This window comes from Balaenoptera acutorostrata, chromosome 15 (assembly GCF_949987535.1).
Source record: "Balaenoptera acutorostrata chromosome 15, mBalAcu1.1, whole genome shotgun sequence".
NCBI classification, from domain to species: domain Eukaryota; kingdom Metazoa; phylum Chordata; class Mammalia; order Artiodactyla; family Balaenopteridae; genus Balaenoptera; species Balaenoptera acutorostrata.
Genome location: NC_080078.1, coordinates 59,443,588 through 59,458,629, shown reverse-complemented (window position 1 = coordinate 59,458,629; position 15,042 = coordinate 59,443,588). Strand labels below are relative to the sequence as shown.

The 15,042-nt window shown below is 38.2% G+C and overlaps 1 protein-coding gene across 4 annotated transcripts in view; it reads right to left on the bottom strand.

Annotated features, from left to right (window-relative positions):
* The window catches only part of DNAAF9 (dynein axonemal assembly factor 9), a 148,242-nt gene that overhangs the window by 80,785 nt on the left and 52,415 nt on the right, over positions 1–15,042 (bottom strand). For all 4 annotated transcript variants that reach the window (XM_057528941.1, XM_057528942.1, XM_057528943.1 and 1 more), the window contains 3 exons: positions 11,122–11,220; positions 5,730–5,785; positions 3,326–3,461 (listed from right to left, as the gene is read on the bottom strand). In XM_057528941.1, coding sequence (XP_057384924.1) covers positions 3,326–3,461; positions 5,730–5,785; positions 11,122–11,220 — 291 coding nt within the window. The remainder of the gene's footprint in view (positions 1–3,325; positions 3,462–5,729; positions 5,786–11,121; positions 11,221–15,042) is intronic.

Here is a 15,042-nt window from a genome sequence, read left to right as displayed (position 1 = left end):
TCTGCGCGTCTGGAGCCTGTGCCCCGCAACGGGAGGGGCCGCGATAGTGAAAGGCCCGTGCACCGCGATGAAGAGCGGTCCCCACACCGCGATGAAGAGTGGCCCCCACTTGCCGCAACTAGAGAAAGCCCTCGCACGAACCGAAGACCCAGCACAGCCAAAAATAAATAAATTAATTAATTAAATAAATAAAAATTAAAAAAAAAAAAAAAAAAAAAAAAGAAGACATACAGATGGCCAAAGGGCACATGAAAAGATGCTCAACATCACTAATTATTAGAGAAATGTAAATCAAAACTACAATGAGGTATCATCTCACACTGGTCAGAATGGCATCATCAAAAAGTCTACAAATAATAAATACTGGAGAGGGTGTGGAGAAAAGGGAACCCTCCTACACTGTTGGTGGGAATGTAAATTGGTGCAGCCACTATGGAGAGCAGTATGGAGGTTCCCCAAAAAACTAAAAATAGAGCTACCACCTGATCCAGGAATCCTACCCCTGAGCACATACTGGAGAAAACCATAATTTGAAAAGATACAATGCACCCCAATGTTCATTGCAGCACTATTTACAATAGCCAAGACATGGAAGCAACCTAAATGTCCATCAACAGATGAATGGATAAAGAAGATATGGTATATATATACAGTGGAATATTACTCAGCCAAAAAAAGGATGAAATAATGCCATTTGCAGCAACATGGGTGGACCTAGAGATTATCATACTAAGTGAAGTAAGCCAGAGAGAGAAAGATAAATACATATGATATTATATGTGGAATCTAAAAAAAAAAGATACAAATGAACTTATTTCCAAAACAGAAAGAGACTCACAGGCATAGAAAACAAATTTATGGTTCTCAAAGGGAAAAGGGCGGTGAGGGGAGGGATAAATTAGGAGGCTGGGATTAACATATACACACCACTATATATAAAATAGATAACCAACAAGGACCTACTGTATAGCACAGGCAGGGAACTATACTCAGTATTTTGTAATAACCTATAAGGGAAGAGAATCTGAAGAATATGTGTGTGTGTGTGTGTGTGTATACACACACACACACACATATATATGTATAACTGAATCACTGTGCTATACACCTGAAACTAACACAATATTGTAAATCGACTATACTTCAAAAAAAATGTTATTGACATTTACATTAAAAAGGAAATTGGTACAACAGAATTTGCATGTGTAATGTAAAACTGCTCAGATAATCTGGATTTTCAGATTTAATATCACCTATTAATTTGTAAATTATTCACAAATGGCACAGAAATGGAAAAGATAAGTATGTCACCTAGAAACAGAGCTGAATGAAGATGAAAGTTCATAACTAGGGCCCCCACCACCCCAGGACCAGGTCTCCGTAAGTTCCTTGACTTCATTAGGTTTTCATGTTTGTAAAATAAAGAACCCCAATTATTACAGAAAGTTGTATAAATAACCTGCTACATTTTGTTTTGTTAATAGACTATTTTTTTTTAGAGCAGGTTTAGGTTTACAGAAAGACTGATCCAAAAGCACCGAGAGTTCCCACATTATCTCCTGTCCTTCCCTCTGCCTCCACAATTTCCCCTATTATTTGTCTTGTAATATTATATTTGTTACAACTGATGAATATTGATAAATTATTATTAACTAGAGTCCATAGTTTACATTAGGGTTCACTCTTTGTATTGTACATTCTATGGGTTTTGACAAATGTATAATGACATGTGCCCATCGTGACAATATCATACAGAATAGTTTCACTTCCCTAAAAATCCACTATGATCCATCTATTCTCCCTTCCTCGCACTGCGTGGCTTGTGGGATCTTAGTTCCCCCGACCAGGGATTGAACCCAGGCCCTCGGCAGTGAGAGTGGCAGTGAGAGCATGGAATCCTCAACCACTGGACCGCCAGGGAATTCCCTTTACTGTCTCCACTGTTGTACCTTTTCCAGAATGTCATATAGTGGGAGTCATATACTATGTAGCCATTAAAGATTGGCTTCTTTAACTTAGCAATATGCATTTTAGGTTCCTCCATGTCTTTTTGTGGCTTAATAGCTCTTTTTATCACTGAAACACAGTCCACTGTATGGATGTACCACAGTTTATTTATCCAGTCACCTGCTGAAGGACATCTTGGCTGCTTCCAAGTTTCCAAGTTTTGGCAATTATGAAAAGTGATGTTATAAGAAAAAATTCCTTGTCTAGGTTTTTGTGTGGATGTAAGTTTTCAGCTCATTTGGGTAAATACCAAAGAGCATGACTGATGCTAAAAGTATGTTTAGTTTTGCAAGAAACTGCCAAACTGTCTTCCATAGTGGCTGTACCATTTTGCATTCTCACCAGTAATGAATGAGAGTTTCTGTTGCTCCACATTTGGTGTTGTCAGTGTTTCGGCCATTCTAAGGTGTGTAATGGATGGCTAAATTATTGCTCCAAACATTTCACAGCACCATCCTCACTGACCCTTCTACTAGTCTGTGAGATCCTTCAAGGCAAAGACTATGACTATATTTTCCCTGCACTTAGCACAGTGATTGGCACATAGTAGACACTCAATAATGATTACTGAGTTAATGACTGAAAGCCCTTGGCTTTGGAGTCATACAGACCTAAAAACAGAAATTGGTTAAGTCATCCACAATGTGGGTGTGCACTGGGGTTGGTTTCTTTTACTGCAATTTTTTTGAGATAAAATTCACTATTTTAAAGTATACAAAAAAAATGTACTGGTTTTATCATTGTCTTCTTTTGTCCTCCTTATTGTTCCAAGAGTCCTTCTTTTTTTTCTTTTTTTATCATTTCTTCTTTGTTTTGACCAAACTTCCTTTAGTCATTCTTTTAGGGTAGGTCTGCTGGCAACAAATTCTCTTAGTGTTCTTTCATCTGAGCATGTCTTGATTACCCCTTCATTACTGAAGGAGGTTTTCACTGGATATAGATTTCTAGATGATAGTTCTCCTTTAACACTTGAAATGTAACAGTCAAGACATAACAAACTTAGGCTTGGAATGACTGCCTATTTTCAAGATAATTTAAAATTCTTATTCTACTGTTGATACTACTTGGATAACTGAAAGTTTGGTTCGTGAAAGTATTTTAACCTTTTCCCTTCAAATATTTAAAAATTAAATATGATACTTTCAAATCGTGTCTAGTACTTATATAAAAATACACAGTCAGTTTTTAATCACTTTTCACACCAAAACAACTTCAAGGTTAAATCAATACACTAGTTGGAAAGGTTCCATTTATCCAGCTCCCCTCCTCCCTATTTGATAATAAAACCAATTAAGCACCAGGTAGTCAAACCACTCACCATGTGTTTGGCAAAGCTCCCGCTGGGACCAGTGCTGCGTACCAGGTGCCCTTCAGAAGGGAAGTTAAAGTTGCCAGCATTCAGGTTTTCTCTTGTGGAATGATTACCAAAGAGAACAAATGGCTGCCTATTAGGGCTAGAGTGGCAAATCAAAAACATGTGATTAGTGAAGAGATTACTGGCTAGGGAAACTTCCAAATGACTGAGTTCTTGGGCTTCTCTGACTGTCATCCTGCAGTTTGAGCAAGGTGATTAGTACAGTCCACCTAATGCTCCCTGCTGGTTGGGAAGAGATACCAGATTATCTTTGACTCCTCCTACTGACCCATAGGGATCAGTCATTTAGGGACATAACTAAACCCAAGCCATGTTTATATTTTTAGCTTGTCCTGCTGCTTAAGGAGAAAGTTCTGTTAAGTTTGCTGTCCATGATGCAGAGATGGAGCAAAATCCCAGTTTTATACAATAGCATTTTGATAGAAATATACATTTTCAAGAATGATAGCAGTTGTGATACTCACACTGTAGACAAACAATAGAGCTGTTAACCATTCCCAAGTAGCTTTAGGAAGGAAGGAGGAAAGTAGGGTTGCAAATGTTCTCACCATACCTACCCGTCCCTGCACCCATCCCTCTCTTCCCTCTTTCCTCTTGGCTGCAATGCTTCCTCATAGTTTCCCTACTTTCCACTCGGCTTCCACTCTGCCCTCCTATAATCCATTCTCCACATTGCAGAGAGGATAATCTTTTAAACATGCAAAGGCTTTATTTTCAGGAGAAGGGCTGAAATCTTTCACATGGCCAACAAAGACTAACATGGTCTGGCCTGGCCAACTTCTTTAGCTCCATATAAGGCCACTCTCTCTCAACTTCCACACTCCAGCCAAACTCATCTTCTTTTATGTTCCTCAACACACATTTCTTTTATGTTCCTTACATTCTCAAGACCACTGCTTTTGTCCCTTAATTATCTTTACTAATCATTCACATCTCATCTCCCCCCAGAGGTCAGCTCTCCAGTGTGGTCTTCACAGTACCATGTTCTTTTCTCCTTCAAGGCATCAATCAGAGTTTGCAATTACATATTTCTTTGTGAGGTTGCTTGATTAATGTCTTATTTCTCCACCACACATTCACTCCATGAGGGCAGGGACTGTGTCTGGTTTATTTTTTAATCATGTATCTCTTGCTTAGTATGTCATACCTATTTGTCAACAAATAGTCAATGACTAAAGGATATTTTAAAAAGATAGTTTCTGCTATGGACTGAATGTTGTGTTCTCCCAAAATTCAACATGTTAAAATCCTAACCCCCAAAGTGATGGTATTAGGAGGTAGGGATTTGGGGAGGTGATTAGGTCATAAGGATAGAGCCTTCATGAATAGGATTATAAAAGAAACTCTTATAAAAGAGGTTCCAGAGAGATCCCCCTTACCCCTCCTGCTATGTGAGGTTAGAGTGAAATGACACCCATCTATGAGAAAGTGGGCCCTCACCAGACACCAAATCTGCCAGTGCCATGATCTTGGACTTCCCAGTCTCCAGAACTGTAATGGAGAAATAAATGTTTGTTGTTTATAAGCTACCCAGTCTATGGTATTTTTGTCACAGGAGCTAAAACAGACTAAGACAGCTTTCTTTATCCCATACCCTTTCCTTAAATTGCCCTTAGAGTACGTTATGTTGAAAATCCTTTGTATTTCGTTTCATTGTTCTCAAACATACTTCCTTAAGCTTCAGGCAAACTGGGGCTCTTAAAAGTAAAAATGACTCTGATTCTATTCTGATGCTTGATTCAAGTTAAGTGAGACTCTGCGCAGAAAAAGATGACTCTGAGTCCCAGGCAGGGTAGTCTGTCTCATTACCAGATTGGACTGCAGTTGGGGAAGAAAAGAAAGGAAAGATCTACTGCATTCATCCATCAGAGGAACTATCCCCTGCTGGGCCCTCCTGATTATCATGGCAAGAGAGGTACTGAAGGAAACACTTCAAGAAAACAAATGCAGCAACCCTCATTGCTCCCATGTCTTCCTGGGGCTGGACCTTTATGCCCAATCCCTTTTACTCCCCAACAAGCCACTGTTGATCCCTGCCCAGCCCTTGGACACTCTGCTTCCTCTAGCTTTGCTGGGTTACAGATGGAATAAAAAATTCCTTTCTTTAGATTTTAGCAAGTTAACAATGTTTTAAAAGCCACCTTAATATAAAACTGTTTTTAATACAAAAATACAAAAGCAGTGAAACAGACAATTTTATAGAGTATGGATTTCTTACTCTGTGATGACTAAAGTCAACCCATATTTTCCTGACTCCAGCTTCTGCACTTAGATTCTCCCCCATATCCACCACCTTGTCAACCCCATTTTCTCTATTACCATTCAATTTCTTTCCCAAGAATCTTACCTATTTTCAGTTATATGACTGGAAATCATTCCATGACTAAAGTAACTTCTGAATGGCTGAAAAAGAAGCCAACATTATATATATTAAGATCACAATTTTATAAAACAATCACAAACCCCTCATATATGCATGTATGTATGTATATAGTATGTGTGTGCATGTGTGTGTGTGAGAGAGAGAGAGAGAGAGAGAGTGAAAGAGAAAGAGAGAGAAAGAGGGAGAGATGCATGTTTATAGATTGTTATAAGAACATGGGAGGACATATGTGGTGGATAACAACATGAATTTTGGGGATAGAAAGCAAACAAACAACAATTAGCAAAGAAAAAAAAGACAAAAGTCTGCAAAAGAAAAAGAAAGGAAAAGGAAGGTAAAGAAAAATCCTTGTCAAGTTTTACAGTTTTTAACTACTGAAAGGAAACTGGACAAACCACCATCTGTGTTCTAAGTTACTAACCATATAGGAATCTTTTTCTTCTATTAAATTTTTTTCTACATTTCCAATAATTAGAATTATGTTAATTCTATAAATTATAATATATATTAATTCTAATATACTAATTTAAAATGAGTAATGAGGGAGAATCCAAGGGACTTAGAAGTACTGACAGAAGTTTCCCAGGAAACCACAGAAGCACTTCTCAGCTTTGATGTGCATAGTGCTAGGCTAAACACTAATCAAACATTGATATGCAGGGTCTTTGTCAAGAGTTCAAAACTTCAAAAGGCAATTCTAATCCCCTTAAATAATACTGATTGTTTCCCCCCCCCAATTAAATAAATAATATATGCTTATTTTAGAATACAATAAAAACCACCTACAATCTCTAAGAACTATTAACGTTGTGGTACATTTTCTTCAAATCTTTCTTCTATGGTATATTCATAGAATATATATAGATTGTACCAAAGTTTGTTAAATAGTCCTTTATTCTTGGAAATTTATATTGCTACTAACTCTTATATCATAAATAATACTGTAATGAATAACTTTTCATAAATTTTATCTACAGTTCTGATTATTTCCTTAAGGCAAATCTGGAAATGAAATTATAGGGTAAAAAGGCAAAACTATATTGCCAAATTGTTTTTCAAAAAAGTCTGATCAATGTACACTTCCACTTACAATATCTGAGCGTGCCTATCTCAGGGTAAGCACTGTCCAATAAATGTCCTTTTAAAAATATATTTGTCAAGTTGACAAACGAAAAATGGTACCTCGTTGTTGTTTTATTTTATACCCCTTTGATTTTTAATGAAGTAGAATATTTCAGATATGTTCAATGGCCATTTGGACTTCCCTTTGGTAATTAACTATTTATTTACATCCTCTGTATGTTTATCAATTGGAGTTTTGGAGTTTGTCTTACTGATTTGTAAAAACTCTTTATATATTAAAGGAATAATAGCTAAAGTTTATTGAGGGTTTACCATGTGAACTGTGACAGGCATTTAAATGTATTATCTCAAGTACAGTTGACCCTTGAACAACAAAAGTTTGAACTGCACAGGTCCACTTATATGTGGATCTTTTAAAATAGTAAATACCACAGTAATATATGACAGGCAGTTGGTTGAATCTGTGGATGTGGAACTGCGGATGCCAAGGAACCACAGATATGGAAGGACTGCATATAAGGAGGCGTTGTGTACACAAAGGGCTGGCTATAAGTTAAATGCAGATTGTCGACTGTGTGGAGGGTCTGGAGGGTCTGGGTCCCTAACGCCAGTGCTGTTCAAGGGTCAACTGTAATCCTAGTAACAACCTATGCAGTTCATTCTTCATGATCCCCTCTTTACAGATGAGTTGGCTAATTTAATTAACTTGTCCCAGGTCACAGAGCTAGTGAGCTGCATAGTCAGGATTCTAACTGGATTTGGGAAAAAAAGATAAAATTAGATCCATATCTCACATCATATACACAAAAAATCCCAAGTGAATTACGGATCTAAATTTAAAAAATTAAACCATACAAGTACTAAAAGGGTAAATTCCTCTTTAACCTTAGATTTATAAGCCTTTCTGTATATGACTCAAAATCCAGAGGCAATAAAAGTAAATATTAATAAATTTACATAAAGATAAAAAGTTTGCATGGCAAAATACCACCATAAACAAAGCAACTGATAAATAAGGAAGAAATATTTGGAACATATATCACAGACAAAAAGGTAATAGCCTAAATATATAAAGAACTCGTAAAAAACAAGGGACAAAAGACCTAAAACCTGTGCTCTATAGCTCAGTTAATAATATTGTACCAATATTAAAATGGGAAAAAGACATGAAAATAAAATATAAAATGGCCTTCAAACATATGAAAAAGTGTTCAAGCTCAGTCATAATTAGAAAAACACAAACTAAGATAATACCAAGATACCATTTCTCATCGATGAGACTGTCAAAAATTAAAAAGTATGACAACACATTCTATTGGTGAGGCTGTGGTAAAACAGGCACTCTCATATGTTGCTAGTGGGAATGCAAATCAGTACAACCTTTCTGAAGGGAAATTTGGCAATAGCTAACACAACTACATATGCACTTACCTTTTGACCCAGCAATCCCATTACTAGGTATACAAACCTCCAACAATATGAAAATACATAAGCACAGAGTTATTTACTATGGCACTGTTTGCAATAGCAAAATACTGAAAATAACCTAAATACACATACATAAGACAGGGGTTAATCTGCATATAACTTATAGTTGGCCCTCTGCATTCGCGGCTCCTCTGCATCCATGAATTCAACCAATCTTGAACCGTGTAGTACTGTAGTATTTACTACTGAAAAATATGCAAGTGGACCCAGGTAGTTCAAGCCTGCGTTGGTCAAGGGTCAACTGTATTATGAATTATAATAAAGGATGAGGACGATCTCAACGAACTGACCTAGAAAGAGTTCCAGGATACACTGTTAAGTGAAAAGAGCAAAGTGAAAATGACTACATATGGTATGCCACTCTTCAATGAAAGAAGAGGATATAAGAAAATACCTATGTATCTGATCATTTGTGCAAAAGAGACAGAAAAGATAAACCAGAAACTGAAGAGATTTGTTACCTACTGGTAATGGAATGGGTGGAAAAAGGGTGGGAAGAAAGTGGGAATGAGAACATGGTAGTAAGAACCCAGGAGTGACATGTCACTGAGTACACCTTTTTGAATATTTTTTACTCTTAGAATCAGTAATAAGAAAAAAAGAATTTAAAAAAATAAAAAACTGAAATGGGCATCAGTGAGAGGTGGGACAACTTCAAGTGGCCTAATATAGAGGTAATTGGAGTCTCTGAAGGAAAAGAGGACAGAAAAAATAATGGCCAAAAACTTTCCAAACTTGATGAAACTAAAAATCCAGATCCAAAAAGCTCAACAAAACCCAAGCATAGGAAATATGATCAAAATTATAGTGAGACATACCATAATCAAATTACTCAAAACCAGTAATGAAAGAGAAAATCATAAAAGCTACCAGAGGGAAAAATGACAAGTTATGTACAGATGAACAAAGATAAAGATGAAAGATTTCTCATCAGAAATAATGCAAGTGAGAAAGAGTGGAACAACATCTTTCAGGTACTGTAAGGAAAAAACTGTCAACCTAGAATTCTATACACGGCAAAAATACTTTCAAAAATGAAAGTGAGGGACTTCCTTGGTGGCACAGTGGTTAAGAATCTGCCTGCAAATGCAGGGGACACAGGTTCAACCCCTGGTCCGGCAAGATCCCACATGCCGTGGAGCAACTAAGTCCATGAGCCACAACTACTGAGGCCCAAGCACCTAGAGCCCGTGCTCCGCGACAAGAGAAGCCACCGCAATAAGAAGCCTGCACACCACAACGAAGAGTAGCCCCCACTCGCCACAACTAGAGAAAGCCCATGTGCAGCAAATGAAGACTCAATGCAGCCAAAAATAAATAAATAATTAATTTTTTTAAACAATGAAAGTGAAATAAAATTTTTTTTCAGACATACAAAAGCTGGAAGAATTAATCATCAGATGATTTGCACAACAAAAAATGTTAAATGATATCTTCGGGGAGAAGGAAATCATACCAAATGGATATCTGTGTCTATACAAAGAAATGAACAGCACCAGAAATTTTAACTACATGGGCAGATATGTAAGATTTTTTAATTATTTAAATCTTTAAAAAATATTTTTAAAGATTTTTAAAAGACAAAAAAGACAATTGACTGTTTAAACAAAAATAACCCCAATATATTGTGGGATTTATAACATAATGTAAAAGTAAAATGCACAGCAACAAAGATCAACTCCAGTTGCAAAGGTCAGGAGTAGGGCCTGTCCTGGGTCAAAGTGGAACATAGCAGAACTGAGGACTGGCAGTGCAAGCCCAAAGTAAGCTCAACTGCAAGCTCAAGATCACTCTTTTGATCCTTCCTGTTGACTAGTTTTGGGAACTAGTTTGGGAACTAGTTTTGTGCCTTTCTTTTTTTCTTCTTTCTTTTCCTTCCTTCCTTCCTTCCTCCCTCCCTCCCTCCTTCCCTCCTTCCTTTCTCTCTCTCTCTCTTTCTCTCTCTCTCTCTCTCTCTCTCTTCTCTTCTCTCCCTCTCCCTCTCTCTCCCTCTCTTTATTTTTGGCTGTGTCTGGTCTTAGTTGTGGCACGCGGGATGTTCGTTGAGGCATGCAGGATCTTTTGTTGCAGCGCACGGGCTCTTTGTTGTGGTGCGCAGGCTTCTCTCCAGTTGTGGCCTGCAGGTTTTCTCTTCTCTAGTTGTGGCGCGCAGGCCCCAGAGCACATGGGCTCTGTAGTTTGCAGCACGTGGGCTCTAGTTGAGGCGTACGAGCTCAGTAGTTGTGGTAAGTGGGCTTAGTTGTCCCACGGCATGTGGGATCTTAGTTCCCTGACCAGGGATCAAACCCATGTCCCCTGCATTGGAAGGTGGATTCTTTACCACTGGACCACCAGGGAAGTCCCTGTGCCTTAGTTCTGGATTTACATACCTCAGTTTACTCATGGAGTGGGTCTTATCCTGAACCTAGTAACTTCACTATTGTTGTTTGCCTAGAAAGAAAGCTTGGCATTACCTAGAGGTTCAACTGACAAAGGTGTGCTATTCACATGTGGAGAATTATTCCTAGGCTTATTAACTGGTGCCCAACAGAATTCCTGGCTGACAGGGGCACCACCTCTGACAAATGAGTATCTTTCTTGTAGAGAAACTGGCACAGAAAAAAATACCTTATATAGGGGTTGGCATGGGAGTTAAAAACTTCTTTACAGCATGCAACAAATCTTAAGGAAATGATAGCCAAATTCAGATTGGTAGTGCTGTATTCTGAGAAAATTTTTAATAAAAATAAAAACAATAAATAAACTAGCCAATTTCTTCTTTCTCTTTGACCCTTCCTTTACATACTTCACCCGCCTGAGATTCGGACAATTCCAGCAAGAAGGGAATTTCTGTGTCAAAATTGGCGAAGAAGTTAGTCCACTGACGTTCAAAAGCCACCAAATCCTAGAAAGAAAATGAAAAGATAATGTGGTCATTCAAGGAGGTACTTTAGAAAACCAGAATCATGAAACCGCATCTGATCTCAAAATACCAGACCATTTAAATATGTTGTTTAAAAGGTAGTAGCAAAGTACTGATTCATGTTACCACATGGATGGACCTCAAAAACATTATGCCCAATGAAAGAGGCCATGTATAAAAGACTACAGTATATGAAATACTCAGAAAAGACAAATCTACAGAGACAGAAAGTAGATTAGTGGTTTGCTTAGGGCTGAGAGTGGCAATGGAGGTTGACTGCAAGTGAGGGCAAGGGAACTTTCTGGGTTGATGAAATGGTCTAAAATTCAAATTGTGGTGATGGTTGCACACATCTGTAAACTTACTAAAAATCACCAAACTGTACACTTAAAATGGGTAAATTTTATGGTATATAAATTATATTCCAATAAAGCTGTTTTTTTTAAAAAAAAGAGCAGTAATGTCCTTTAAAAGCTGTTTTTAAAAAGGACAGTTAGCAACCCTTGTTGAAGAGGGAGTTATTTATGAGGCACCTAAAGCTATTTATGAGACACTACACCTAGTACCATAAGCTCACAGCAGTGAAGCTTTGTTCAAGGACAAATTAGTTGACTTTAGTTAGAAGTTCAGTGGGGCCAGAGGTGGCCCAGAGCCCTTTCCTCCCTCATCCTCTCCTCCTAGCAGGAAAGCAAGTATGAGGAACTCTGCACCTTCCCAGCTGACTCTCCTCTACATACAGCCTGCCTCCCTCCCCCATCCCAGCTGCTTTTCAGCCTCCTCTCTGAACTCATTCCTGTTCCCAACCACTACATGTTGCTTTGTGTTCCTGGCTTTTCTTTAAGGCATCATCAGTTAACCCAAAGTATCAGCTATGACTTGCTTGATTGAGATACTCAAGTGACATCTTTGTCCTTATTTTGAAGTTGCTGTTAATTTGTACTCAAATTGGATAGTTGTCTTTACTGTCCATCTCACACTGTGTAAGTGTACATGACAAGCACCCAGCCTAGTGCCTTGCTTACAGCAGGCATCCTGTTTGCTGCACTAAAACTGGCTGTCTGGATCTATGCTCTTCCCTACTCTTCTCTTTAAGGATACACAAGTACTCATACCTATGAACTCTGTGTTAGCCATGCAATGGCCCTAGGCATAAAGCACAATGGATCTCTGCTGGGAATACTTAGTGTAAACAATATTCTCAAGTGACTTCACTATTTGCTGCCCAGAAAATCTATATTTTGTTTATTTTATATATATATATATATATATATATATATATATATATATACACGCACATTACATTAATGTCAATATATGTCTAAAATTATTTTCAGTAATATGTAGGAGACAGTGCTGATACTGTTTTCTGAGTATGTTTTATATATAACATAGGATAAAAAATCAGGTATATGTGTGTGTACATATGTATGTATATACATGTGCATGTATATATAAGTATGTATATGATGTGTATACACACATACACACACACAAGGAGAGAAAAGGCGAGGGAGCAGGGAGAGAGAGAAGAGAATTTCCTAGTTTCGTCCACTGAAGAGATCTAGAAACAATGACCAAACCAGGAGCAAGGAGCATTTCTAGCACCCAGACTGTGGTGCTGAAATGTCATTTCCCACTCAAAGAAACCATAACTTACTAGAGAAATGACCAATTCCAGGTGTGAGACAGGAAATGTACAAGATAAGCCTGGAATATCTCGTCACATTGTATAGCAGAGAAGTTATTGAGGACTATTAAGACTGTGTTAAAAGGATGTGTGACCAACTTGAAGTGAGACCACAGCCCAAAGATGGAACAATTTAGAGCATCAGTAAAGATGATAACTGCAATGGACAGAAACATATCAAATATGTTTAAATCTATGAGTTCAAAATTAGATATATTTTAAAAAACTATTTTTTTTACTAGTTACTTTTGGAAAATGGTTGGGAACCAACCTTATTTTGAAAACTTATAAGTAAAAGCAAGAATTCAAGCATTTATCTTGCTTTTCCTACATGAACGTCACCACTGCATAAACAATATTAGCAAGCTGAATATTTCTCTTTAGAGAATATAAATGAAGAAGGAATTATAGAATTAGAATACCACCATTTTGCAATAGTGAATTAAGACTCTAATTAATGAAGTAAAGATCTGAAGATTGCATATCAGTGGCTGTTCACAAAATAAAGAGAATCAATTAGATACACGTACTTCTTGGTAAGGAACACAACACCCTCTATGAAGTTATCTTCCCTCTAAAAATCAATCCTGAAACTGATTAAACCTCTAGATTCAATTACTAATAATCAGGGAATACAGAAGACAGGGAAACTGTTAAACTACATCATGGGAATGCAATCAACAAAATCCCAGTAAGGGGCTTCCCTGGTGGCACAGGGGTTAAGAATCCGCCTGCCAAGGCAGAGGACATGGATTCGAGCCCTGGTCCTGGAAGATCCCTCATGTCGTGGAGCAACTAAGCCCGTGGGCCACAACTACTGAGCCTGCGCTCTACAGCCTGCAAGCCACAGCTACTGAGCCCGTGTGCCACAATTACTGAGGCCCGCGCACCTAGAGCCAGTGCTCCGCTACAAGAGAAGCCACCGCAATGAGAAGCCCATGCACCACAACAAAGAGTAGCTCCCACTTGCTGCAACTAAAGAAAGCCCGAGCGCAGCAAAGACCCAAAGCAGCCAAAAAAAAAAAAAAAAAAATCCCAGTAAGGACAACCATATGACAATGATCTGGTTTCTTCAACAGACAGTTAGCGAGGGATGGGTAGGAACAAAGAGAAGGAGGGGGAATCCATACATGAGAAGAAACCTAAGACACACACAAGCAGGCAAAGCTAAACTATGATTAGATTCAGAAAGACTTGTGCTGGAAACTTTGTTTTGCCTCTTACTGGCTGTGTGACCTTGGGCAAGGGAGCTAACCTCTCTGAGCCGCAAATGCCTTACGTGCATAATGGCAGGGGCTATTATTTACCTTACAGAGATATTATAGGAATTAAATGAAATAACCTGTAGAAAGTGCTTATTACCAGGCCTTACACACTAGATGTCTGCAGTACTTGTCAATTTCTCTGCTTCTACTGTCGGCTAGCTGGAGTTGGCTAAGAACATCTGAGCCTCCACCTTGATTTCCTGGCATTTGTCTGCTCTATCTCTCAGACACCCATAATGCATATCACTGGCCTCAGGTAAGTCACATCTGAGGCTATGCACCCAAGTGTGGGTCTGTGCTTTCCTTGCTTGGCTCTGTCCAATCCCTTGGGCTATACCAGAATGCTTCACTTTGTGAGGCTTAGGAAAACAAAAAGAACCAATATAGCTATTAGTACAGAATACACTTTATTCTGTTTTCCAATTCTATTTAGAAACAAACTCAGAAGTTTGTTTCTATTTTAATGGCCTACATGGTGACACTCACCTTGGTTTGGGTCTATGATAAGAAGTAGAGTTATACAGTTGGGCAGTCACCATTTTCTGGCTATCTTCTACGTGAAAAACACTGCGTGCTTTGGGGGATACACAGAAAAGATAGGCATTTTGCTCCCAAAAAAGTTCCCTGAGGGAGGTGGATATGTCAGTACTAACTACACAGTAAGGTGGAATGAATCATTAAATACTGCCTTCAGCTCCATGCTATGACCAAGAGTGACAAATCCTAACCACTAGACCATCAGGAATCCATGCTATGACTGAAATGGAAGATTTCACGTGTGTGTGTGTGTGTATTTAAATCTTCCTAATATCCTCATGTACTTCTCTACGCTCACTTTATAGATGAGGAGAC